The sequence below is a fragment of the Chiloscyllium plagiosum genome, unplaced genomic scaffold (assembly GCF_037043375.1).
Source record: "Chiloscyllium plagiosum isolate Xiang-an unplaced genomic scaffold, Cpla_swu_hap1 HiC_scaffold_8, whole genome shotgun sequence".
Classification (NCBI taxonomy): Eukaryota; Metazoa; Chordata; class Chondrichthyes; order Orectolobiformes; family Hemiscylliidae; genus Chiloscyllium; species Chiloscyllium plagiosum.
The window spans coordinates 40023644-40051547 of NW_028270146.1; the positions used below are offsets into that span (position 1 = coordinate 40023644).

The 27904-nt window shown below is 38.7% G+C and overlaps 1 protein-coding gene across 1 annotated transcript; it reads right to left on the reverse strand.

Moving 5' to 3' along the window:
* Positions 1–46: 46 nt before the first annotated feature.
* Positions 47–27904, reverse strand: LOC122553492 (alpha-1-antiproteinase-like). The gene is made up of 5 exons (XM_043697321.2): positions 27772–27904; positions 18988–19656; positions 9415–9688; positions 9134–9284; positions 47–2135 (listed from the first exon to the last, which is right to left on the reverse strand). Exons 2-5 carry the CDS (start codon positions 19622–19624, stop codon positions 1947–1949), a joined length of 1251 nt encoding a protein of 416 aa, XP_043553256.1. The 5' UTR covers positions 19625–19656; positions 27772–27904; the 3' UTR covers positions 47–1946.

Genomic DNA, 27904 nt, shown 5'->3' on the forward strand with positions numbered 1-27904 from the left:
ATGACAGAAACGGTATGTCATTTATCCAAGTAGTTGGAAGGCAGTGTGAATGAAGATCATTTCATTTATTGAACACAAATTAAACATTTTTGGTGGCTGACACATGTTGAAACATTAGATTACTGCTTAATTCAGTCAAAAATCATAATGTGTCTTCCTCCTGAGCATCAACCATTGTACCAAAGCATAAAATTTCACAATAAAATCAAATTATTTTGTTGTGGGTGATCTTGAAGAAATATGTGTTTGCAATATGTTTTACAGTAAAATTAACAGATTTTTATGCCTCAATAATTAACCATTTAGTTTGAGTTGCCTGAGTTTTGGTGATCAATATTGCAGAAAAGGGGTAAAGGGAAAGAATAAGAAACTGCAAAGGTACAGTGTATTATCATTCTCCTGAACTTTTTGGATTCCAACAGTGTTAAAATTAAATTTACAAATCACACCATTATTATTCATCACTTTACAGCACAGCATGTTAGAATTGTGAGTCCCTTGGAATTTGGGGAGAGAGTGGTGATTTATTCTTTTGAGTGTAGACATTTGGCCATGATAGAGTTCAATGATTTACATTGGTCTATTTTAGTTCTTTTAATCCTAGTAAATGTCTGAACATTTCCAGCATATTCTGCTGGTACCATTTCATTCCCCCTCTCCCCCTACACCACCCCCCCATCCCCATTCATCACCACCACCAACATCCCATTGTTTATTTATTATTTCCTTTCCATTTCTCCAATATTCTTGCATTTTCCATGTTTGGTCCTTTCTGTGTTGAGAAAGAAATTTAGGAGGATTTTCTTTGTGTGTATTGACCTTATGCTGTATCATGGACCTAATGGAGATAGACATGCCATATCTGGCTTCTGATGCAGCAACTTGTACTTATTGTTATCATGCAGTAAATTAGATCTTGTTGTCAGATAAGTATCTCTTCTCATTAAGACTCAATAGTGATTTATCATCTTCCACTGCTCATCAGATAGGCCATTTGACTCAACACAGAAAGGAGGATTTTTGACAGCTCTTTACCTATCCTCAAGCAGTCAGTGGTTTGTACTGTGGCATATGACAAGAGAGAAAGGCATGTTGATGTCTAGATGGTACATAGTGCCATTTGACTCAACACAGAAAGGAGGATTTTTGACAGCTCTTTACCCTATCCTCAAGCAGTCAGTGGTTTGTACTGTGGCATATGACAAGAGAGAAAGGCATGTTGATGTCTAGATGGTACATAGTGCCAACAGGTTCAACAAACTAATTGATCCTTCAAATGTTCCTGAGATCTTTATTTTTGCAGAGTTTTCTGCATCTCTATTAAGCAGTTTGCCTGTTAAATATGTGATTGGAGTACCAATTGTTCACTCTTATTTTACTTTATTTATTCTTGCATGGGATGTGCACATGACTGGAAAGGATTGCATTTATTCCCATCCACAAGTGCCCTTGAATTGAATGATTTGCTGGGATCTGAATTGACAAATAGCCTAGATTGAGTAAGGAAAAGGCATAAGTGAACCAGATGCGTCTTAAAAGAAATAAATGATAGGTTCTTGGTTAACCCTACGAGACTAGTTTCACATTCAGATTGTAATGATTGAATTTAAATTTCACCAGGTGCTGTGGTGAGATTTAAACCCATGTGGCCATAGTGTTAACCTGGGCCTCTGAGCTACTAGTCCAGTAACATTATCATTAAACCACCAAATCCCAACTATAGTAAAATGCTTGTTTAACTTTCAGTTTTCTATGATGAAGATGTTAACCCATATATTCACTTTGTGAATGCTGATGGATCTGCCATGTATTAATGCTGAAAAAGAATCAAAATAATTGCCGATGCATAATAATACTGGATTGATTACACATGTCTATCATTTCAAGCCCTAGAATTAAAGTGTGCCCAAATTTCTTTGCTGAGCAAATGAGTTTTCTGAGCAAGATTACTTCGATGGATCTTTTAGTCTTCCAACAAACAGTATATTGTTTGTGTTTTCCTCATAGATAATCAAAATGAATGGTCGATTAAATGCCAGTGTGGGTGGCAATGACATTGGAATAATTTCTACTCCAGTAGCTCCAGCTGCCTCAGTGGATTTCTCATCAATATCCAGCACTGCTTTATGAGAAACCTGATGAACCGAAATAAAAAAATAAGCAGGTTACAATTTCCAATTGTATTGTCAACAATTGTCATTGAAAGAAGTTTTAAAAAATCATTGGTAATCAGCTTCTTATACCCACAAAGCTTTTCAGCCCATCTTGCAATCTCAAATCTTCACACCGTAACTCATGGGAATAGAAGTAGGCCATTCAGCTCATCGAGTCTGCTGCACCATTCAACAAGATCATGGCCGATCTGGTAAACCTCAAATCCACTTTCCTGTCTTTTCCCTATAACCTCTGATTCCATTATTGATTAAAAATCTGCTTATCTCAGTCTTGGATATACTTAACAATGCAACCTCTACAGATCTATGAAATAAAGAATTCCAGATTCACTAGCCACTATGAGGAAAAATATCCTCCTAATTTCTGCCTTAAATTGCCAACAGGTTATTCTGTGATTACGTCCTCTAGTCTTAGACTCTACAAATCAGAAAACAACCTTTCTGCATCTGCCCTGTCAAGTATGCTAAGAATCTTGTATATTTCAGGAGATCTTGCTAAAACTATATTTGGCATGAGTCAGACCACACCTGGAATACTGTGAGCAGTTCTGGTTCCTTATTTAAGGAAAGAAAAAACGGGCATTGGGGACAGTCCAGCTAAGGTTCATTACATCCAGTTATGGAAAGACCTCCTTATGAGGAGTGGTTGAATGGGTAGGATTTGCACTTGGTCAGGTTTAGAAGAACGAAAGGAAATCTTATTGAAATATAACTGAATGGGTCATATGTCTTATGGTCGTGAAAGATTCCCAGCTAGAACACATACAGCAGAATATAAGTGAGGTTTAAGATTATGTTTTTAGGAATAGAGAGTTTTAACTTTGCAATGCTGGAGGCTGAGGCAATACTTAAATAAGATATTTAAATGTTGTGGCACAGTGGCTCAGTGATTAGCACTTCTGCTTCATAGCCAGGGACCCGGGTTTGATTCCCGCCTCGGGTGACTGTCTGTGTGGAGTTTGTACATTCTCCCTGTGTCTGCGTGGATTTCCCTCTGGGTGCTCTGGTTTGCTCCCACAATCCAAAGATGTGCAGGTCAGGTGAATTGGCCATGCTAAATTGCCCATAGTGTTCGGTGTATTAGTTGGGGTAAACGTAGGGTAGGGAGAATGGGTTTGGGTAGGTTACTCTTTGGAGGGTTGGTGTGGACTCGTTGGGCCAAATGGCCTGTTTCCATACTGTAGGGAATCTAATTTAATCTATATATCAAACTATGAAGGCCTAGATGGAGTTGATAGAAAGGACCAAATTCCTTTAGCAGAGTTATCAATAAGGAGAGACAAAAAATGTAATTGGCAGAAGGATTACAAAGAATGGAGGAGAATTTTCTTCACTCAGGGTGAGCTGGGGTATGGGACTTACAGCTTTGATAAGGTGATAGATGAAGAAATCCTAATCACATTTCAAAGTTTGAAAAGGCAGTTGCAATGTCAAAAGAAAGACAATAATATGAACTAAGAACTGGAAAGTGGAATTAGGCTTTGGGTTTCTTCAGCCAACACAGACAGGATAGTTTGAATAAACTCCATCTTTGTTGTAAATTTTATGTTTCTCTTGATTTCTTTCCACTTGTGCAGTTAATTGATGGAAAGCTTCCAATTTCAATGGGAGTACCCTTGCCCTTAACAGACAGCTAGTAATGTTGTGGGTTTCCAGGGAACCCTTATCAAGTTATCTAATTGAATCAACAGCCAGAAAATTGTTCAGACTACAAATGTTTGTACATATCAACCAGGAGCAGGAGTTGGACATTCAGCTCCTGAAGCCTGCTCAACCATTTTTTAATTTCATGTCTAACTTGCCTATAACCTCAACTCTATTTTTCTACCTACCCAACTATAACCTTGGCACTCTTGTCAATCAAGACTTTATCTAATTCAGCCATAAAAATATTCAATGTCCCTGCTTTCACTACTCTCTGGGGATGATAATTCCACAGACAAACATGTTCTTTAGAGAAAAAGATCTCCTTATCTTTGTCCCAAGTTGGAGACCCTTTAATTTTAATCTGTGTCTTTTAATTCTAGTCTTTCCTAGAAGAAGCATTCTTTAAGTACCACTCTGTAAAGTCCCCTCAGAACATTGCTTCAATAGGGCTAGCTCACGTTCTCTAAACTTCAAGTGTTACAGGTCCAAATTGTGTAATCCTTCCTCATAAGATTATTGCTGCATTCTAGGAACCAGCAAAGTGAACCTTCTCTGAAATGCCTCCAGCACAATTATATTATCTCTTAAAAATCAAACTTAAAACCAAAACTCAACACAATACTCCAGAAGTGATTTCCACAATGCCCTTTAAAACTGTTGAAGTGTCTCCATACTTTTATATTCCCTGGCAATAAACAGAAACATTCCATTTGTCTCCCAGATCACTTGTTAGTATGAAAGTACAGCATCATATGGTCTCTGTACTAGAACATTCAAATCCCTCTGAACTTCAAAATTCTGTATTCTCTTCATTTACAAAGTAGGTTAATCTTCTATTTGTCCTCTCAAGTGAATAAGTTCTCATTTTCCCACATTACAGCCATCTGCTAAAAAAAAGTCCACTCACTTAACTGACCTATATCCCTTTGTAGACTTCTCATGTCATCTTCACAATTTACTCTACTACCTTTAATGTCAGCTTTAAAATTTAGCAGCTATGGATTCTGCCTCTATATTCAAGTCATTGCAAATACACAAAGCTCAATCACCAATTCCAATGGTGCTCCACTAAATACAGCTTGTTAACCTGAAAATTACACACAATCATTTCTACTCCTTTCTTTTTGTTCACCAACCATTCCCCTATCCATGTTAATCTTCCTGGCTGCAATATGATATCTTATTTCATGTAGTAATCTTTGATATGGCACCTCATCAAACATCTTTTGAGAATCCAAGTAAAAGCACATCCACAGAGAATATGAACAAGGAACAAAAGTGGGCCACACCATCTTTGGAGTCTGCTCTGCTATTCAATGAGATCATGGTTGCTCTGACCTTAATTTCAACTCTACATTCATTCAAATTCCTGATAATTTTTTTATCCCATTGGTAACAACGAATCAACTTACCTCTATCTATTGCTACCTCAAAAATATTTAAAGATTCTGCAGTTATTGGCTTTTGAGAACCAGAATTCCATAGACTCACTTTGGGAGAATTCTTTTCCTTATCTGGCTTAAATGACAACCTCCTTACATTTAACAATAGTGCTAAGTTCTCCAATAAGAAGAAACATCCTTTCCACATCTATCCAGTCAAATACCCTCAGCATCTAGCGTTTCATTTAAGTCACCTGTGACTCTTCAAAACACCAAAGATACAGTTCTGTCCTGTCTAGACGTTCCTCACAAAGCAGTTTGCTCATTCCAGATATTAGTCAAGTAAAACTTCATTGAACTGCTTCCACTTCATTAACATTCTTCCATAAGTACAGTGACTAGTTCTGTACACAGTACTCCAGGTGCATCTCACTAATGCTCTAAACAGCCACAAAATGTGACAGCCATATCAATGGAGAAGTCTCAATACATCCAACAGTCCTGACCCAGCCAGCCTGAAGGTACTGCCTCCATCAGCATAACCCCAGCTAGCTGAAGAAGCAGCAGAGGACCCAATCCCAATGCCATTTACAGACCTGCACAGCTCAAAGAGCTGAAAGTCTAACAGAGTCAGGACAAGGAGAGAATAAGTCCACCCTTCAGGATATTTAGAACTCTCCAACCAGCAAACACTCCTTTAAAAAGCCACACCTCAGGAATTGGTTCCCCTTTACCCATGTTATTTATTACTTTCTCAAATGACTAATTAGTTAAATCCAATTTTTCTTTCGCAATTCCGTGTTAGCTCCACTTGATCCATTAAGACTTTTAAAATAACCTATTATAACTGCCTAAACAATAAAATCTAACTTGGCTGTGGTTTCCTGTTGGCTCAGTCCATCCTTTCTTGTATAGACTATTTGCCAATCTGATGAGACCTTTTTAGAATGTAGGGAACTTGGGAAAATTACACTTACTACCTTACCAGACATTAATTTTAAGACCTTTGAATATAGGCCATCAGGTCCCTGGATTTATCAATCTTCAATTCCAATACTTTTTTCAACACTCTGTGTATAACTATTTAGATTCATCTTTTCTTGATGTATATGTATTTCTTGGGTGCCATTGATTTCTATCTTGTGAAAGCACAAAATGTCTGTTAATTGCTTCTACCATTTCCTCATTTCTCATTATTAATTCTCCAGACACACTGTCCAGAGGAACAATGTTCACTTTAGTTACTCTTTCCCTTTCAATTTCTTGTTGAAACTCTTGCTATCTGTTTCTATGTTTTTAACTAGCTTTTTCTCATACTCTATTTTTTTTCCCTTTTTTAGTCATTCTTTGCTGTTTTTTATCAAATTCTGTCCAATCATTTTGGTGATGGACTTAAATCTCAACCTCTTCACACTTTCGCAAGAGTTAAGTTTTTGATGGAAAAGATCATGGTTGGCCACCCTGCCATGCCAACAATTGAGGCCCTTTAACTGCAAATTATGAACCACCGAGGGCCCTCAGCCAAGTTCTTCTGGGACTAACCAACAGATAGTAGGCCAGTTGCCCTGTGGCAAGCTCATCAGTTACCTTCCTGCAGAAAGCTTTCCACTACAAATAGCTCCTTAGTCAAAGACAAACAATACCTGATTGGGAATGTGAACAATGGATAAAAGCTTTACTGGGAGCCAATCCTCCTGCCTTTTCTTCAAGTTCCCTTGTCCGATGATTCCAAACTCGAGAACTACTCCCCACATCATTTGCCTTTCTCCTCAGTGCTCATGGTTTTGAGATTTTGGGAAGTGCACTTTTTGCAGCAACCATAGCCTCTGAAGTGGTGCTATTGCATGCAAGAGTGGTCAGTCTCTGATTAACTGGCAACTCTCGCTCGGTGGGACTTCCATACCAAAACCCAGTTCCAGGTGATGATGCACTAGTAGCCTTGCTGCTGCCTGATTGCTTTTACTTTATCAGGCTGGGACCCCAGCTGTTCACAATATACATCAATGATTGGACAAAGGAATTGAATGTTATATCTCCAAATTTGCAGATGACACTAAACTGGGTGAAAGTGTGTGCTGTGAAGAGGACGCCAAACTGCTGCAGAGTGACTTGGACAGACTGGCTGAATGGGTAAAATGCATGCAATATGTAATAGATCAATGTGAAGTTATCTGCTTTGGTTGCACAAACAGTAAGGCAGATTATAATCTGAATGATAGCAGTTTAGGAAAGGGTGAGATGCAATGAAATCTGGGTCATGGTGGAATAGTTGCTGAAAGTTGGCATGCAGGTGCAGCAGGTGATAAGGAAAGCTAATATCATGCTGACCTTCATAGCAAGAGGATTTGACGATAGGAGTAGGGATGCCTTACTGCAGTTCTACAGGATCGAAGGATGTGGTGTTGGAAAAGCAAAGCCGGTCAGGCAGCATCTGAGGAGCAGGAGAGTCGATGTTTTGAGCATAAGGTCTTCATCAGCTCTTTTTCATGACTGATGAAGAGCTTATGTTTGAAACATCAACTCTCCTGCTCCTTGGATGCTGCCTGATCGGCTGTGCTTTTCTAGGACGACACTCTTTGACTCTGATCTCCAGCATCTGTTGTCCTCACTTCCTGAAGTTATACAGGCCTTACTGAGGCTACATCTGAGTATTGTGTACAGTTTTGGTCTCCTAATCTGAGGAAGGACTTTCTTGCTATTGAGAGAGTCCAATGAAGGTTCACCAGACTGAATCCAGGATAGCAGACTGACATATGAAGACTGACTGGATCGACTGGGCTTGTACTCACTGGAATTCAGAATAATGAGGGGGTAATCTCATAGAAATATATAAAATCCTGATGGGACTGGATCACCTAGATGCGGGGAAGAATGTTCATAATGTTGGGAAAGTCCAGAACTAGGGGTCACAGTTTAAAATAAGGGGTAAACCATTCAGGACTAAGATGAGGAAAAATGTCTCCACTCAGAGAGTATGAAACTGTGGAAAGCTATCACAGAAAGCTGTTGGGACCATTTCATTAGATATATTTAAGAGGGAGCTGGACATGACCCTTATGGCTAAAGGGATCAAGCGGTATAGAGAGAAAGTGGGAGTAGAATACTGAAATTGCATGATCAGCTATGATCATATTGAATGGTGGTGCAGGCTCAAGGGGCTGAATGGCCTACTCCTGCACCTATTTTCTCTGTTTCTATGTTTCTAATTTTCAGTTCATTTTAGCCAGCTCAATCTTCATAGTCTTGTTGTTTCCTTTATTTAAGTTTAAATGTTGGTTTTAGACCCGTATTGTTTATCCTCAACCTGAATGCAAAATTCACATGTTTTGATCACTGTTACCTAAAGGCTTCTTTACATAAGGTCATTAAATATTCCTATCACATTACACATTACCAGATCTAGAATAACATGTTGCTTTAAGAAACTGGCCTAAATATGAACTCATTTTGCTTTTCCAAGATATCCTTTTCCAATCTGATTTGTGCAATGTACATGTTGATTTAAATCATCCATGATTATTTTGGTCCCTTTCTTACATTGTTTCTTCCCATATACTCTGTTGCATAGAACAGCTTCTGTAAGGTGGAGTGGGGGGAAGGGAAATAAACTTCTTCCACTAGTAATTTCTTTCCTTTACTATTTCTTATCTCTACTAAATTGATTCTACATCTTGATCCTTTGAACTAATGTCATCTCTCATTATTGTACTAATGTCATCCTTAATTATAAGAGCAACCTTATCACCTTTTCCTGTCTACCTGACCTTCCAAAATTGTCAAATACATTCAGTAGTTTGATTTCATTTAGATAACAACAGCTGAAATTGATAGGCATGTTCTTAATTCCATATTAATTAATTTACACATACATCTGTTGCAAATGGGCACCTGCTAGAATAACAGAAAATGTTTTCATCAGAATGAACTTACCTGTGAAACTTTTAGATTTTCACTTTCACTTATCCCAGACAGGTTGGCTGCAGATGTAAACAAATCTCTGACACCCATTTTCGCTAGGATATTTTTCAACCCATATGACAATGACAGCGACACTTTTGGAAATTGGAGAATACATTGTTGCCTGCTCAACAAATTATTGAAACGATGGGAGAAAGCAAACAAAAAGTTTTTTTAAGCAAAAGGACTGGTACTGGTAGAAATATTAAAACTACTTCACATATTTAAATTGATTGAAATGAAATTTTAATTACTTGTGGTGAGCAAGTTGTTGGACCCATTCATCAAACTTTTCATGGGAAAGATTTTGCTCCACATGTTCTAGTTTCCCGTCTGCAGGCAAGATGGCGATCATTGATGCATTTCCAAGGTAAGGAAGTTTTATTACTTTACTGAAAAGATTGTAGTCAGATATCATACTGAACCGATTGGTTTGGCGCATCATTTGCACAGTTACGTCTGTAGTTTTGTTCACTTTAAATAATGTTTCTCGAGTCTGCGCCGGATCAAATGGATTCTCCCATTTTCCTGTTAAACATAAATTTGTCAGAGTTTGACAGAGTACATTTGACAGAAGAAGTCAGCCATAGTTAATTCTTAATGATTAATTCAGAAAAATAGTTGTAATTGGAAAGTATGTGTGAGAATATTGTTACAGTGTTAGGACACGTTTGTGCACTATATTATGCTAATAGCCAGAGTTATTGTCAATGACATCAGATGATGCCAGATCCCATGTAGCTGGAACATCAGGGAAGAATATTCTAATAAAGTCTTGCTAAAGTTTATCTTTATAAATTGTCAGCAAATGTTCACTCGTTTGCACCAGCACTGTTTCAGCTTTCTTCTATCAAAGGAACTCAGAATTCAGCTATGATACTAATAGAACTTGGAGCTTGAAATTCTGCACTGGCCCATTCACACTGAAACTGTGAGTGGTGGATAATGGAGCAAAATGCTCCATCAGGATTCTGTTCCCTGGAAAAGAAGCCAGGAAATTTCATTAAGGTAGGTTATGGGTGATCTTCTGCCTGTCATTTCTACTTCACAGGGGGCATGTCTCAATAAGTCCTAGAGTCATACAGCACGGAAACAGACCCTTTGCTTCAACTAGTCCACACTGACCATGTCCCCAAACTAAACTAATCCCACCTGTCTGCATTTGGCCCATATCCCTCCAGACCTTTCCTATTCATGTACTTATCCAAATGTATTTTAAAAATTGTAAATGTACCAGCATTTACCACTTCCTCTCATAGTTCATTCCACATGCTAACCACTCACAGTGTAAAAAAAGTTGTCCCTCATGTCCTTCTAAAACTTTCTCCTCTCACCTGAAAAAATATGCCCCTTCGTTTTGACCTCCCCAGTCCTAGGGAACAGACCCTCAGGATTTTATAAACCTTTATAAGGTCACCCCTTGACCTCCTGTGCTCCAGTGAATAAAGTACCAGCCTATCCAGTCTATTTTTATAACTGAAACCCTCCATTCCTAGCAATATGCTAGTAAGTCATTTCTGAACCTTCTGCAGTTTAATAATAACCTTCTTATAACAAGGCAACCAAAATTGCATATAATACTCCGGAAGAGGTCTCATCGAAATCCTGTGCAACCTTAACATGACGTCTCAATTCCTATACTCAAAGGTCTGAGCAATGAAGACATGCATGTTAAATGCATTCTTAATGACTCTGTCTACCTATGATGCAAAATTATGTATCTGAGCCCCTAGGTCTCCCTTTCTACACTCTACCCAAAGTCCTAGCATTAATTGTACAAATGCTACTCTTGTTTGTATTACCAAAATGCAATACCTCACAATTATCCAAATTAAACTCCATCTGCCACTCCTAAGCCCATTGACCTAATTGATCAAGGTCACTTTGTAATCCTAGATAGCCTTCTTCTCTGTCCACTATACCACCAATTTTGTTGTCATCCACAAACTTATTAACCATGCCTCCTACATTCTCATTCAAAGCATTTATATAAATGACAAGCAAAAGTGGACCCAGTACCAATTCCTGTGAAACATCGCTGGTCAAAGGCCTCCAGTCTGAGAAACAACCCTCCAACACCACCGTCTACTGTAAAACCAATTTTGTATCCAGTAGGCAAGCTCACCCTGAATCCCATGTGATTTAACTTTATTAATCAGTCTACCATGTGGAACCTCATCAAAGGCTTTACTAAAGTCCAAGTAAACAACATCTGCCCTCATTATTCTTTTTGCTTACTTCCTCAAAAAACTCAATCAAGTTTGTGACACATGATTTCCCTCACACAAAACCAAGCTGACTAACCTTAATCATTCCTTGCCTCACTAAATAAATGTACATCTTATTTTTCAGAATCACCTCTGATGTCAGACACAGGTCTACAGTTCCCAGGCTTCTCCTAACAGCTTTTCTTAAATAAAGGCACAACGTTAGCCACTCTCCAATTCTCTGGCACCTCACCTGTGATTATAAGTGATACAAATATTCCTGTTAGGGCCCTGCAATTTTCCTTCCTCACTTTTCGCAACATTCTGGGGTACACTTGATCAGGTCATGGAGATTTGCCAACCTTTACATTTTCTGAGACCTCTAACACTTCTGCTTCTTTGATGTGAGCTGTTTTCAAAACAGGAATATTTATTTCCCTGAGTTGCCTGGCCTCCACTTTGTTCTCCTCAGTAAAAACTGATGCAAAATATTCATTTAAGATTTTTCTCATCTCATGAGGTTCAACACAAAGATAATCTTGTTGATCTTTAAGGGGCCCTATTCTCTCTCTAGTCACTCTTTTGCTCTAAATATACTTGTAGAATCTCTTTGGATTATCCTTAACCTTATCTGTCAAGGATATCTTATATCCTCTCTTTGCACTCCTGATTTCCCTCTTAAGAATGCCCCTACACCCTTTATATCCTTCAAGAGATTTATTTTTATTTTCCTTTATTCATTCAGGGATGAGGGTGTTGCTGGTTAGGCAACATTTATTGTCCCTTCCTAATTGCCCTGAGGGCAGTTAAGAGTCAACCACAATGCTATGGATCTGGAATCCCATGTAGGCCAGACCAGGTAAGGTTGGCAGTTTCCGTCCTTAAAGGACATTAGTGAACCAGATGGGTTTTCTCCGACAATCCACAATCCACATGGTCACCAATAGATTCTTTATTCCAGATTTTTAAAAATGAAGTCAAATTCCATCATCTGCAGTGGCGGGATTCAAACCCAGGTCCCCAGAACCTTATCTGCATCTCTGGATTAAGAGTCCAGTGATAATACCACTAAACCACTGCCTTTATTTGACAAGATTACAGTGCATTGAATGTAGCAGGCCATGGCAAAGCAAATATGTTGGCATAGAGTCAGATTTGCTAATCTGGGGAAAAGAAGAGAGGAACATGAGCTATAGGAAACAGAATGATTCTAAGACTGAGAGCTCACAGTTGTGTGGATAGACTATAGGAGCTGGATCTGAGAACAGAGAAGGCACATAGAAGATTTGATAAAAGTATTTCAAGTCATGAGATAACTAGAGTAAACAAAGGGAAACTGTTTCCAATGGATGAAGGGCATGAATTCAAGGCAATTGGTAAAAAAGAATCAGATGACATTAGGAAAATAAATTATTTTATGCAGCAACTAATTAAGGTTAGGAATTCAGTGCATGATAGGGTGGTGGAATAGATTCATGGGTAGCTTTCCAAGGAAGTTTGGATATAATTTGAAAGAAAAAAATAGGGCATTGGAGCAAAAGTGGGGTTAACTGGATTGTTCTTTGAAAAACCTACTGCTGTCTTAATTGACTATACAAATTCACTCAATGCTGTGTTATTCTATAATTTTGGGATTTTTAGAGAAGATATGATTCTCCTCCGGAAAGAAATAGAGCAACAAATCTCAGAACAAATAACAGACAATCTGATTGTAATGTCAATTATTTCATGAGCCTAGATGTCTAATCCCTTATGTTAGTTGTTATGCTGCAATATTTTCCCCAGAATGGTGTACCATGCTAAACAGAAAAGGTACAATCTGACCTTGAGGGTGAACAGCAGAATGACACTATCTATTATATGTATAACCATTACAGTATAAAAGAACATTATTTGATCCATTAGTGTTTTACCAGTATGTTTCCTTTGAAGTAGTTCTTTTCACAATGTGAGCTATTATTCTAATCCCACATTCCTGCTTGTTTCCCATGCCTTTCAATATTTCTATTTTCCAAGCATTGATTTCACTACTTTTTATAAGTGTTTATGGATTCTACTGCAACTAATATTCAGCAGGAGTTCCAAAGTCGAATTTCCCTGTAAAAGTTACCGTTCAATCTTTGTTTTAAATTAGGTTTTATGAATAGACTTTCAGAAGATGCGGATCAAAAATTGCTCTTGTGGTGCAAAGCTCACCAAAGATTTGTAGCTTTGTATATTTATGTAGATTATCAGCAAAGTAGATTTTGCTAAAAGACAGTTAAGAGTTTAATTTTAAAAGGCAAAATCTCCAAAGTAATAATCTTTGGATTACAACCTGAGCCACGAGCAAATTGACATATTGTGGATAAAGTCAAAATGTATGCTGCTGGAAAAGCACAGCCGATCAGGCAGCATCCAAGGAGTAGGAGAGTCGACGTTTCGGGCATAAACCCTTCATCAGGAATGTTGAGGGGGGGTGTGGAATGTGTGCAAGGGGGCCGAGAGATAAATAAGTGGGGTGTGGAGCTTGGGTGGCTGGTAGCTAGGGAAGTGATAGGTGGATACAGGTGGGAGTGATGGTTATAGGTCAGAGTGGGGGGTGGAGTGGATAGGTGGGAAGAAAGAGGGATAGATAGGACAGTTCAAGGGTGATGCCGAGTTGGAGGGTTGGATCTGGGATAAGATGGGGGAGGGGAGATGAGGAAACTGGTGAAATCAATGTTGATGCTGTGTGGTTGGAGGGTCCCAAGGTGGAAGATGAGGCGTTCTTCCACCAGGCATCGGGTGGCTTAGATTTGGAGGTGGAGGAGCCCAGGACTTGCATGTCCTTGGCGGAGTGGGAGGGGGAGTTGAAGTGGTTGACCACAGGGTGGTGGGGTTGTTTAGAGCGTGTGTCCCAGAGATATTCTCTGAGAACATCTGTTCTCTCTCCCGGTCCTTCTTCACTACCAAATCCGAGCCACTCGATGTCTGGAGGAAGAACGCCTCATCTTCTACCTTGGGACCCTCCAACCACACAGCATCAACATCAATTTCACCAGTTTCCTCATCTCCCCGCCCCCCCACCTTATCCCAGATCCAGCCCTCCAAATCGGCACTGCCCTCTTGGACTGCTCCTGCCTGTCCATCTTCTTTCCCATCTATCTGCTCCACCTTCTGCTCTGACCTATCACCATCACCCCCCACCTGCATCCATCTCTCACCTTCCTACCTTCCCCACCCCCTCCTATTTATCTCTCAGCCCCTTGGGCACCCCCAACCCCCGCCACATTCCTGATGAAGGGTTTATGCCCGAAACATCGACTCTGCTGCTCTTCAGATGCTGCCTGACCTGCTGTGCTTTTCCAGCACCACACTTTTTGAGACTGATGTCCAGCATCTGCAGTCCTCACTTTCTCTTATATTGTGGATAAAATCAAGGACTTCAGTGCATGGCTCAAAGATTGGTGTGGGTAGAATAGCCTTCCACTCATGGGGCTGTTCTGGTGGAATGGGCTTCACTTGGCCTGTGCTGGGACCAGTGCTCTGGCTAATCAGATGACAAGAGCTATGGAGAGGACTTTAAACTAATTAGAGGGGGGAGTGTTGGGGGAGAGGTGGAAAGTAGACTTACATAGCAAGAGATTGCGGCAGACTTACAGGGTAGCAATTTGCATAATGGTACCCAGGAAGGGACTGAGTATATAAACATAGAGGAAAAGTAGTAAATATGGTGAAAGGGGGACATAACAGTAAAAATGTGTGTAGTATTCAAAACAATATGGATGAAATAACTGCACAAATTCAATTTAATACATGCGATCTTCTAGCCACTACTGTGATGTGGTTACAAGGAAATCAAAGCTGGGAACTAAATATTCGGGGGTAAGAGATTTTTCAAATGTCACACAGGAAGGAAAGAGTGGCAGAGTAGCATTGTTAGTATGGGTTGGGATAAATATGACAGCAAGAAATTACCTTGAATCGAACCATATAGAGTCAATATTAGCGGAGGTAAGAGAAAGGGAATGAAGACACCGGTAGGAGAAGTCCATAGACCCCTTAACAATAACTATGTGCTGGGACAGAATAAATCAAGAGATAATGAAGACATATGCCAAAGACAGTACATTAATTATAGGTGTCTTTTTAATTTTCTTGGAATTGGGATAGTCAGATTGGCTAAGGAAGCCATGCGGAAGAATTCAAGGTGTGTATTTGGGACAGTTTCCTCAATATTGTAGATTCAGTCAGGGATTTGACTATCTTGAATCTAGTGGTGTGTAATGAGGCAGTTTTAATACATGATGTCAGAGTAAAATATACTCTTGACTCTGATCTCCAGCATCTGCAGTCCTCACTTTCTACTAGAATAAAATATCCCTTTGGAAACAATGACTATAACATGGTCAAATTTATCAATCAGTTTGACAGGGAAGAACTTGAGTCAGAAACAACAAGATCTGGTTTAAATAAGGGTATTACAATGTTAGAGCTCACTGGAACAAACTGGGGAAGGAGTCTAGCAGCAGAGACAATTGAGGAACAATGGTAGACTTGCAAGAAAATAGTTCATAGCTCACAGTGAAGACATTATTCCAGTGAAGAAGAATGGTTCTAGGAAAGGGATATACTAACCATGCTTAACTGGGAAAGTTAAAGATAGCATCAAATTGAAAGAAAAAACACATATAATGTGGCAAAGATTAGTGGTAAGCTGGAGGTTTGGGAAAATTGTAAAAACCAACAAAAGCTAACCAAAAACAAAGAGAAGACGAAAATAAACTTTGAGGATAAACTTGAAAGGAATATCAAAATGCATAGTAAAAGCTACTTTACGTATATAAAAAGGAAGAGAGAAGTCAAGGCAAACATAGGTCGCTTTAGAGAATAAGGCTTGGGAAGCATTAATGAGGAGGCAGAAAATGGCAGAAAATACATCAGCCTTGACATTAGAAGACACTAATAGCATCCCAAAATTATTAAATATTCAAGGAGCAAAAGAAGAGGCAATAAGTACATTGATAATTACTAGAGGAAAAAGTGTTTGAGGAAACTAACGGGCATAAAGACTAGTAAGTCCTGATGGGATGCAGCCAAGGATATTGAAGAAAGTAGTTACAGAGGTAATGGTTGCACTGGTAGTAAACCTCTTGGAATTCTTTGATTCCAGAAACATCCCAGAGGATTAGAAAGCTGCCAATGTAACACTTTTATTCAGAAATAGAGGAGACAGAAGTTAGGAACTCTACAGGCAAGTAGCTTAATAGCTGTTATGGGGAAGTGTCAGAGTCTGGTATACAGGATACAATAACAGAGCATTTAGATATATACAATAAGATTAAACAGAGTCAGCTTAGCTTCATGAAGGGGAAGTCATGACTTACAAATTTACTACATTCTTTGAGAAAGTAACAAGCAAGGGGAAGCAATGGATGTAATTTGGATTTTCAGAAGGTATTTGATAAGGTGCCAAACATTAGGCTACTTCATGATATCACACGGTGATGGGAGTAGTATATTCACATGGATAGAGGATTGGATAATTAATACAACACAAAGTTGGAATAAGAAGGGAATTTTCAGGGTGGCAATCTCAAATTCATGGAGTGCCACAGGGATCAGTGTGGGACCACAGTTATTTACATTATGTATTAAATTCTTGGATGCAGAAACTGAATGTACTATAACTTGTGGATGAGACAAAAATAGGCAAATGGTGCAAAAACTAGCAGATGGAATATAATATGGGGAAGTATGCACTTTGCCAGAAAGAATATTGGAACAGAATATTATTTAAATGGGGAAAGACTGCAGAAAGCTATAGAAGAAAGCTTTGGGAGTCCTTGTCCAAAAATCACCAAAACAGCTTAGCATCTGAATTCGTCAGCTAATGGGGAAGGCAAGTGGAATATATAAGTAGGGATGTTTTCCTAAACCTACAAGGCACTGGTCAGCCCATAGCTAGAATACTATGAATAGTTTTGGGCCCCTTACAAGTAAAGGAAAAATTGGAGGAAGTCCAGTGAATGTTCCCTCAGCTGATAATGGTATGGAGGACTGTCTTATGAGAAGAGGTTGAGTAAATTGGGCCTGTACAAGATTCTTAGGAGACTTGACAGAGTAGATACAGAAAGATTGTTGCCCCTTATGGGAAAATCTAGGATAAGTGGGCATACTCTTCGGATAAGATGTGACACATCTTAAGACAGTTGAGGAGGAATTAATTCTGTCAGAGGTTGTGAATCTGTGGAATTATTTACTAATAATTTACTAAGGATTTTTGAGGTTGAGTCATTAAGTATATTCATACAGAATAGACAGATTTTTAATCTGTAAGGGAATCAAAAGTGATGAAAAAAGGCAGGAAAGTGGAGTTGAGTATTATCAGAACAACCATGATCTTGTTGAATGCTAAGACAGACTCAGTGGGTTGAATGACCTTCTTCTCTTGTGGCCTAATGTGTGTGATGCACTTTAATAGGAGGAATTTTGAAAACAGTATAAAATAGAGGATGCAATTCTAAATGGAGTACAGGACCAGAGGACCCTGAGTGCATGTGTGCAGAGATCATTGCCTGGACTAGTAGGGAGAGCAGTTAATAAATTAGACAGTGTCCTCAGCTTTATTAATAGGGGCATAGAGTTGAATTTGTATAAGACACTTGTTATACCTTTACAGGTGTATTGTATGCAGTCGTGGGTGCTACATTATAGGAAATATGTGAATGCATTGGAGAGAATGCAGAAGCAATCTACACAAATGGCTCCAGAAGTGACGCTAGTTTGAAGAAGTCAGGACTGTTCTGTTTGGAGAGAAGAAGTTTGAGAGGAGACTAATGGAGACTTTCAAAATCATGAGTGGGCTGGATGGAGTAGGTAGGGAGAAGCTGTTCCTGCTCATGACAAGAACAAGAAAGAGAAGGCATAGATTTCAAGTGATGTGCAAAAGAAGGCAAGGTGGTAAGAAGCTTTCACACAGTGAGCAGTTAAGGTATGGAATGCACTTCCTGGAACTATTGTGGAGGCAAGTAGGATTGAATGGATAGTCTGCACGGGTATGGGAAAAATGCAGGAGATTGGCACTAGATAATGGTGCTTGTTGGAAGGGACAACAGATGGAATGCCCTCCTTCTGTACTGTAATAAATCTGTGATTGTTGTGATTTTGAGCTCTTCAACCATCTTGTTTTTCACGTTAGCTTATTTCATTTGAACTGCATAATGGCTAGTTCACATCTTTAATGTCAATGTCCCCATCAATAAATAATCTAAGTGCCTATGAGGTTGATTGCACTTTAGTTCATTATAAAACTGGAAAAGGGGCTCTTCCGATCAGCCTTTATATCAATGTTACATGATGATAAAGTCCAATTTCACTGAACTAAATGTAAATGAAATTGTAGATGTTGTTAGTTAAAGTTTCCATAATAAATATTTAAATAAAATTATTGATACCTGTTACATTTATAAAGCAGAAGAATTTCTATCAAATGATTAAAACAGATCTTTATATTGTGCAAAATATCAACAAAGGTGTTTAACTATTTTCACATTACGATCATAGATTTTATAATAGTTGATGCATTACATACAAAACATTCAACAATAAAAATTATGTATCTTTAAAAAAATGTATCAACAATAAAAATTGATTTACCTTTAAAAAAGATGTAATTAATTAGCATTAGTTTGGTTGAACGGTCAATTGTGTCAAACATGTTTTTAATTTTCCCTTTTGTCATCTTTTTCACATAATCATTCAGCTGTAACCTGGCATTTTCAGGATCCAGATTGAAATCTAGAGAAAACACCTCAGCATTGTAAAACTTCTTGGACTCATTTAGAAAGCTTGGCAACACATCATAGCCTTTTTGAATATGAAGAGAGTTTCCCATTAATAGCTGAAGCTCATTTTGTTCTGCCATCAGGGACTGTAAGAGTTGCTTGTAGTCCCTGTTCATTTCAGCTATTCTTTCCTCTGTCATACTATCAAGGTGAAGTCCCTTGAAAAGCTGCTCACGTGTCACAGATCTGGTACCCAGAGACAATAAGGCTAAAGCGGTGGAAATACTCATAGGGGAGAAGAAAATATTGGAAGTAGTCTGGTTAGCAATTTCTTTGTAGAGCTGAAAAGCAAAATCAGTGTTTGCAGAAGAAATCATTGCCAAAGCAGATTCTTGCCCATGATTTTGAAGGTCTTCTGCATGGTTGACATGTTGTTTCTTCTTTGTTGCAGAAACGTCTGTTCCAGTGACAAGAGTAACGACTAATAGCAAAATTACAGGAGGGAGCATGGCTTCTATCAATTCTCTTGCTTTCAAGGCTCCTGTTTTCAATAGAAGAACAGTTAAATATTTCATAGTTTATTTCTTTTTCCATCTTCTTTATAAATTACTTTTTCTGAGGCAAACCCCACTCCCTACATTCCCCATGCTGTAATTTACCATGTTGAAATATTGGGAAGTTATCTCTTCCCAGACTTCTGAAAATGAAATTTCAACTCTTCTATTGAGAAGAATTCACCAACAAGAAGAATAATTGCATTTATATAAAGTTAAAAATCACACAACACCAGGTTATAGTCCAACTGGTTTAATTGGAAGCACACTAGCTTTCGGAGCGACGCTCCTTCATCACCTGATGAAGGAGCGTCGCTCCGAAAGCTAGTGTGCTTCCAATTAAACCTGTTGGACTATAACCTGGTGTTTTGTGATTTTTAACTTTGTACACCCCAGTCCAACACCGGCATCTCCAAATCATGCATTTATATAGAGCACTAATATAGCAAAACCTACTAAGTGTTTCACAGTGTTGTGAACAAGTATGACATGAGTCAAATAAGGGGAGATAAGGTCAGATGACCAAGTCATTGGTCAAATAAATAAGATTCTAGGGGTGTATGGGTGTTGATTTACTCATTAGATCTCCAAATAGCTTAGAGTGCAATATTATGGGTAGGTGTACGTTTTACAAAACTCTTTCACATCAGTTTGGCTGCAGGCAGTACTTACTGGTATGATTTCAGTGGATGAAAAATTATGGACAGCATGCCCACTGTTATCTAACATATATTAGGTGAATATAACCATCTACTAGTGATGCAGGAACTTTCAACATTTACTGTAAAGCATTATTAGAAGATTGAGAAATTGGAATATCTGTCCACTACAGAATTCAATGGTCAGCAGTCATTTTGTGATTGAAAAAAACTCTAATTAGAGAGCTCTGCAAGGATTCAGAACTAATTTGAAATCACACATTAGGTAATCGTACATTCTTAAGATCATGAACATTATCAGTCTTTCCCAAAGATGTTGGCCGCATCCATTTTAGAATTGTTTAAAAGTCCATTATCAATTTTTTCAACAATCATTATACATTTAAATCATTCTTTTCTATGTCACAATCATTCTCAGCTTCAGTCATGTACTGCTCTTCAAATTGTACTGCTATGCTGACACTGTTTTTACTTCAATAGGACATTCTTTTTGAACATGTCGATCTCTTGTGTTGCTGCCCTGCACCCCCAACATTAGATTGCTTGTTGTATATATTTCCTACATTCAACTGTTAGAGGCCAACTTTTCAACAACTGTCTTTTGTAAGTCCATCTGATCTTGTTATCTTGCTTCACTCGCAATGGACAAATAGTTGGGAAATTGCTGTGATGATAATATTAATAACAAACACCATAAACTCTACTCATGAGCGACTTTGTTCTTCAGTAACAAATTTACAACACAATTTACTGCACAAAATAAGCAGAGAACGTTGCATATAATGTCTTTTTGTCTGATATATTACTTGATTTTTAATAAGGTTCTGTGATCCATGAATATATTATGGATAATCTAAATTACATGCTTAAAAAGTCATTTCAGAGAAACTGTCAATCCCCTCCCACCAGTTTGATGGAGGCCGATTCATGATAATTAGCTGTTCAACATTTTTATTGACGTTTTCCATGGAGCAACATAAAAATGACACTGATCATGTAATGTCGTAAGTCATTCACACCATAATTTACAATGGTATCTATACCATAACAATGACAGACTATTGAAGTACTATTGCTAGTCTTAAGAAATGTTGACCTTTTTAAAAATAAGATGAAGCAACAGTTGAAGAAGCAAATGATAGAGGCTGTACACAATAGAACAGCAGAAAAAAATTAGTCAAATACGTTACTGGTTACTGTAGTTTTTACAACTCCACAACATTCCATTTTCTTCAACAGCATTCTTATCCTTAGCTACTAATTAGAGGTAGAGAGAGTAGAGATAAAAAAAAGTTCAGGAACAAAGCTTTTCTTTGCAAAAATAGTGGGTCAGAATTTGCTGAAAAAGTAATAATGCATGAGCTACACACACCATTATTAAAGCTTTAAACAAACAGTTAAGTCTTTACGAATTGCAAATCGACTAAAGTTGTTGAGCAATTTGTGACGCTTGCCCTGGCTTTGCATAAACAGCACCTCCAATTTTATATCCGTGTGATTTTCCTGAAGTTGCTGCACTCGCATTCTAATTATCTATTTTAGCATACCACAAATAGTTAACTTTAATAACAGCATAAGTCCCCTGAAATATTGAAGCATTTGTTAAGGACAGGCAATTAAATTTTTTGAGCCAGAAAGTGAATCATTATAAATATGGAGTTGTGTTCCTTTTTAGTTCTGAATTATTTTGAGATGTTAGAATTGTTGAATTAAATTAACATTTTTTTCTTATTTGACATTGCTGCCTCCTCTTTCCTTTATGTTTAATGTTTCTTCTCTTCTCCTCAGTATTTACATTGTAAAAGGGCAATGTTAGTTGAGAATATGGAGTTACAGGCTACAAGATTAGATGGGATTGAGGTTGAGAAAGAGGAGGTTTTAGCAACTTTGGAAGCTCTAAAAATAGATCCGATCCCCTGGCTGGATGGGATTTATCCTTGGATTCTCTAGGAAGCCAGGGAGGAGATTGCAGAGCCTTTGTCTTCGATCTTTATGTTATCATTGTCGATAGGAGTAGTGCCAGAAGACTGGAGGAAAGCAAATGTTGTTCCCTTGTTTAAGAAGGGGAGACGGTACAACCCTGATAATTATAGGCCAGGGAACCTTACTTCACTTATTGGTAAGGTGTTGGAAAAGGTTATAAGAGATAGGATTTATAATCATCTGGAAAGGAATAATTTGATTAGGGATAGTCAACACGGTTTTGTGAAGGGTAGGTTGTGCCTCACTAACCTTAATGAATTCTTCAAGAAGGTGCCAAAACAAGTGGATGAAGGTAAAGCAGTTGATGTGGTGTATATGAACTTCAGTAAGGCATTTGATAAGGTTCCACATGGTAGGCTATTGCACAATACACAGAGTTTTTGGATTGAACATGGTTTAGTGGTTTGGATCAGAAATTGGCTAGCTGAAAGAAGCCAGAGGGTGGTGATTGATCGGAAATGTTTATCCTGGAGCTCAGTTACCAGGGGTGTGCCACAAGGATCTGCTTTGGGGCTCCTGCTGTTTATCATTTTTATAAATGATTTTGTTGTGGGCATGGAATGACAGATTAGTAAGTTTGCGAATGACACTAAGGGAGGCAGGGTTGTGGATAGTGCTGAAGAATGTTGTGGGTTACAGAGGGACTTAGATAAGATGCAGAGCTGGGCTGAGAAGTGGCAAATGGAGTTTAATGTGGAGAAGTGTGAGGTAATTCACTTCAGAAGAAGTAACAGGAATGCAGAGTACTGGCTAATGGTAAAATTCTTGGCAGTGTAGATGAACAATGAGATCTCGGTGTCCAGGTGCATAAATTCCTGAAAGTTGCCACCCAGGTTGATAGGCTTGTTAAGAAGGCATATAGTGTGTTGGTGTTTATTGGTAGGGGGATTGATTTTCAGACCCATTAGGTCATGCTTCAGCTGTACAAGACACTGGTAAGGCTGCACCTGGAGTATTGCATACAGTTCTGGTCACTACATTGTAGGAAGGATGTGGAAGCTTTGGAAAGGGTTCAGAGGAGATTTACTAGGATATTGTCTGGTATGGAAAGAAGGTCTTATGAGGAAATGCTGAGGGAACGGAGGTTGTTTTCGTTGGAGAGAAGAAAGTTGAGAAGTGACTTAATCGAGACATATAAGATAATCAAAGGGTTATATAGGGTAGGCAATGAAAGCCTTTTTCCTCGGATGGTGAAGGCTAACAGGAGGGAACATAGATTTAGGACCAATATTAGGGGTAGTTTCTTCACTCAGAGAGTAGTAGGGGCTTGGAACAGCCTGCTTGCAACAGTAGTAGACTCGCTGATGTGATATGCAGGTCAGGTGAATTGGCCATGTTAAATTGCCCATAATGTTAGATACATTAGTCAGAGGGAAATGGGTCTGGGTGGGTTACTCTTCGGAGGGTCGGTGTGGACTGGTTGGGCTGAAGGGCCTGTTTCCACACTGTAGAGAATCTAATCGAATAAAAGGGCATTTAAATAGGCATTGGACATACATATGGATAATAATCAAATGGTGTAGGTTAGATGGACATCAGGTTATTTTCACAGGTCGGCACAACATTGAGGGCCGAAGGGCCTGTACTGCGCTGTAATGGTCTATGTTTCTATGTTTGTCTTTCTTTTGAACCTAAATTGATCTGAAGAAGAATCATACTGTACTCAAAACATTAATGCTCTCTGCACAGATTCTGGTTCACTTGCTCAGTTTCTCCAGCATTCTCTGGTTTTAGTTTGGATTTCCAGGACCTGCAATATTTTGCTTTTATTGACGTTAAATTCACCTATTCTAATTTACCCATATTTTTCTGTTATTTCCCAATTCCTTAAATATCTGTCTGTCATCTGTTATTTAACGATGTTATAACTACTTCATCGATCTCTTATGAGCTCACGATTTTCGCAACTCTGTGGGCGAAACTTTTAATACCTAAACATACACAAAAAACTTTCCAAAAAAATCTGCCCACTATGTGGGATTCTGCGCTCCATGATCTAGGGAGTCTAGAATGTGATGGGCATGATTCTTCCAACAGTGCTTCCTGCGAGTACAAAACTCTCGACAAAAACAATTCTATCACCAAAAGAATTCATCATGAGCTATGAAAGGAAAATATAGGTCACAAAACTGTGAAGTTGATGAACTGGCTCTTGAGTTCAAAAATTTAACTTCAAATCCCAATGGAAACTAAACTTGTTTGTCAAATTGCAAATCAGCAATTCTTTCACATTGATGAATTCAATTAAATTAACAACTTGGAGCACAGGACAACAGAGTCACTCCATTCTCCATTCTATGGAGATAGGACTGACTTAAGCTTTAGGGCTTCTTTATATTATTTCTGTTAATGACTGTTAACTAATACTTTATATGTGAACATTTCCTCTGGAATTTTCAGCATTCTTTAAATTAAACCCAGAGTTTAGTGAAAAAAATGTTAATTTCATAGCGTTAGAAAAAAATGTTGTCTCATTCATAATTAGTGCAAATCTGGAGCTATCCAGTAGAACAAAGAACAAAGAACAGTACAGCATGCGAATTGGCCCTTTGGCCTACCAAGGTTGTGCCAACACGTGATGCCTTCTTAACTGCTCCCCCCACCCCCGAAAAGCCTTTTGCCTCTATACTGTCCTTTTCCCTCTATTCCCTACCTCTTCATATATCTATCAAGGTGCCTCTTAAACATTGCTATTGTATCGACCTCCACTCCCTCTTCTGGCACTTACCACCTCTGTGTAAAACCCTGCCTCTCTCATCTCCTTTGAACTTGCCTCTTTTTACCTTAAACGTAGTAATTGATATCTCTCCCCTCGGCAAAAGACTGATTATCCATTCTACCCAAGCGCCTCATATGTTTGTAAATGTCAATCGGGTCACCCCTTATCCTTTGATATCCAAGTGAAAAAAATCTGATTTTGTCCAATCTCTCCTCCTAGCTAATATCCTCCAAACTAGGCAACATCCTTCTAAACTATTTCTGTACCCTCTCCGACTCCGTATTGTTCTGATAGTGTGGCAACCAGAACTGTACACAATATTCCAAATGTGGCCTAACCAAAGTTCAATAAAGTTGCAATATGACTTGCCAATCTTTATACCCTATGCCTTGACTGGTGAAGGCAAACATACTATATGTTTTCTTGATCACTTTATGCCTAGATCCCTCTGTATTTTAATGCTACTAAGAGTTCTGCTATTTACTGTACAATTCCGATCTGCATTATACCTTCCAAAATGCATTGCCTTGTATTTATCCAGATTAAACTTCATATGCCATTTTTCCTTCCAAACTTTCAGCCTATCCATAACCTGCTGTATCCTGTGGCAATCCTCCTCACTATCCGCAGCTCCCATGCACTTTGTGTCATCTGCAAATTTATTAATCAGGCCACCTACATTCTCCATGAAATCATTTATATCTATTACAAAGATCAGATGTCCCAGCACTGATTCTTGTGGAACACCACTGGCCACAGAATTCCAATCTGAAAAATACCCTTCCACTACTACTCTCTGCCGTCTGTGACTAAGCCAGCTCTATATACATCTTACCAGCTCACTGCAGATCCTTTGTGTTTTCATCTTTTATATCAGCCCCTGTTATGAGGGACCTTGTCAAAAGTCTTGTTAAAATTCAATAGACAATAGACAATAGGTGTAGGAGTAGGCCATTCTGCCCTTCGAGCCTGCACCACCATTCATTATGATCTCCATAACTCTTGATTCCACTATCCTTGAGAGCTCAATCCAACTCTTTCTTAAACGAATCCAGAGACTGGGCCTCCACTGCCTTCTGGGGCAGAGCATTCTACCTGCCCACCACTCTCTGGGTGAAGAGGTTTCTCCTCATCTCTGTCCTAAATGGCCTACCCCATATTTTTAAGCTGTGTCCTCTGGTTCAGGATTCACCCATCAGCGGAAACATGTTTCCTGGCTCCCGAGTGTCCAATCCTTCTCAATCAGATACATCTCAATCAGATCCCCTCTCAGTCTTCTAAACTCAAGGGGATACAAGCCCAGTCACTCCAATCTTTCAACATAAGATAGTCCTGCCATTCCAGGAATTGACCTCGTGAACCTACGCTGCACTCCCTCAATAGCCAGAATGTCTTTCCTCAAATTTGGAGACCAGAACTGCACACAATATTCCAGGTGCGGTCTCACCAGGGTCCTGTACAGCTGCAGAAGAACCTCTTTGCTTCTATGCTCAATCCCTCTTGTTATGAAGGCCAGCATGCTATTAGCTTGCTTCACTACCTGCTGTACCTGCATGCTTGCCTTCATTGACTGGTGTACAAGAACACCCAGATTTCTTTGTACTGCCCCTTTACCTAACTTGACTCTAAATTGGGTAGTAATCTGCCTTCCTGTTCTTGCCACCAAAGTGGATAACCATATATTTATCCAATTAAACTGCATCTGCCATGCATCTGTCCACTCACCTAACCTGTCCAGGTCACCCTGTAATCTCCTAACATCCTTGTCACATTTCACCCTGCCACCCAGTTTTGTATCATCAGCAAATTTGCTAATGTTACTATTAATACCATCTTCTATATCATTAATATAGAATTCATATAGACAACATCTACCACCTATTGACAATCATCTTTGTCACCTCCTCAAAAAACTTAATCAAGTTTGTGAGACATGACCTTTCCCTCACAAAGCTGTACTGCCTATTTCTATTAAGTCCATATTTCCTTGAATGTTAATCCTTTCCCTAAGAATCTTCTCCTACCACTGACGTAAGGCCCACTGGCCTGTAATTTCCCAGATTATCCCTGTTGCCTTTCTTAAACAAAGTAAAAACGATGGCCATTCTACATTCCTCTGTCACCTCTCTTGTGACTAAATAGTGTACAAGGACTTTGCACGAGGCCCCAGAATTTTCCTCATTTGCCTCCCTCAACATTCTGGGACAGGTCCTGGAGACTCTTCTACTTTAAATCTTTTCAAAACACTGAACACCACCACTTTTTTATGTCAACATACCCTAGAATATCAGCACCCACCATGTCATTCTCCTTTGTGAACACTGATGCAAAGTATTCATTAAGGACCTCACCCACGTTCTCTGACTCCAGGCATAAATTCCATCCTTTGTACTTGAGTGGATCTACTCTTTCTATAGCTACCCTCTTGCTCCTTACATACATTAAAATGTCTTGGAATTTTCCTTAATCCTGTTTGCCAAAGACATTTCATGGCCTCTTTTAACACTCCTAATTCCTTGTTTGAGTTCTTTCCTGCTATCTTTGTACTCTTCAAGAGCTCTGTCTTCAGTTTCGTAAACCTTAAATATGCCTGCTTTTTCTAATTGACTAAGGACATAAGACCTAACAACATTACACTCAATACACATAACAACACTCATTACAAAGCTGTTCATTAATTGTTTCCTGTCTTACTAAAATGCATCATAATATTCTGCAAAATGATTTGTTGAACAACTTACCAATTGTTTCAGGACCTACTTATTCACTGTTCTCTGCTCAAATCAATCCACAATTTGTGATATACTGTTCTCTTGTTTTCTGTTTGAAAATGTGATATGTTGAAATGCTGTTAGACAGACTTTGGTTTGACAG

Excerpts from the sequence above, each read along its gene's own strand:
- LOC122553492 (XM_043697321.2), bottom strand. The coding sequence starts at position 19,624 with ATGCTCCCTCCTGTAATTTTGCTATTAGTCGTTACTCTTGTCACTGGA. Across the intron at positions 9,689-18,987 it reads TAATTACATCTTTTTTAAAG|GAAAATGGGAGAATCCATTT; the intron begins GTAAATCAATTT and ends TATGTTTAACAG. Across the intron at positions 2,136-9,133 it reads AAAATCTAAAAGTTTCACAG|GTTTCTCATAAAGCAGTGCT; the intron begins GTAAGTTCATTC and ends TCGGTTCATCAG.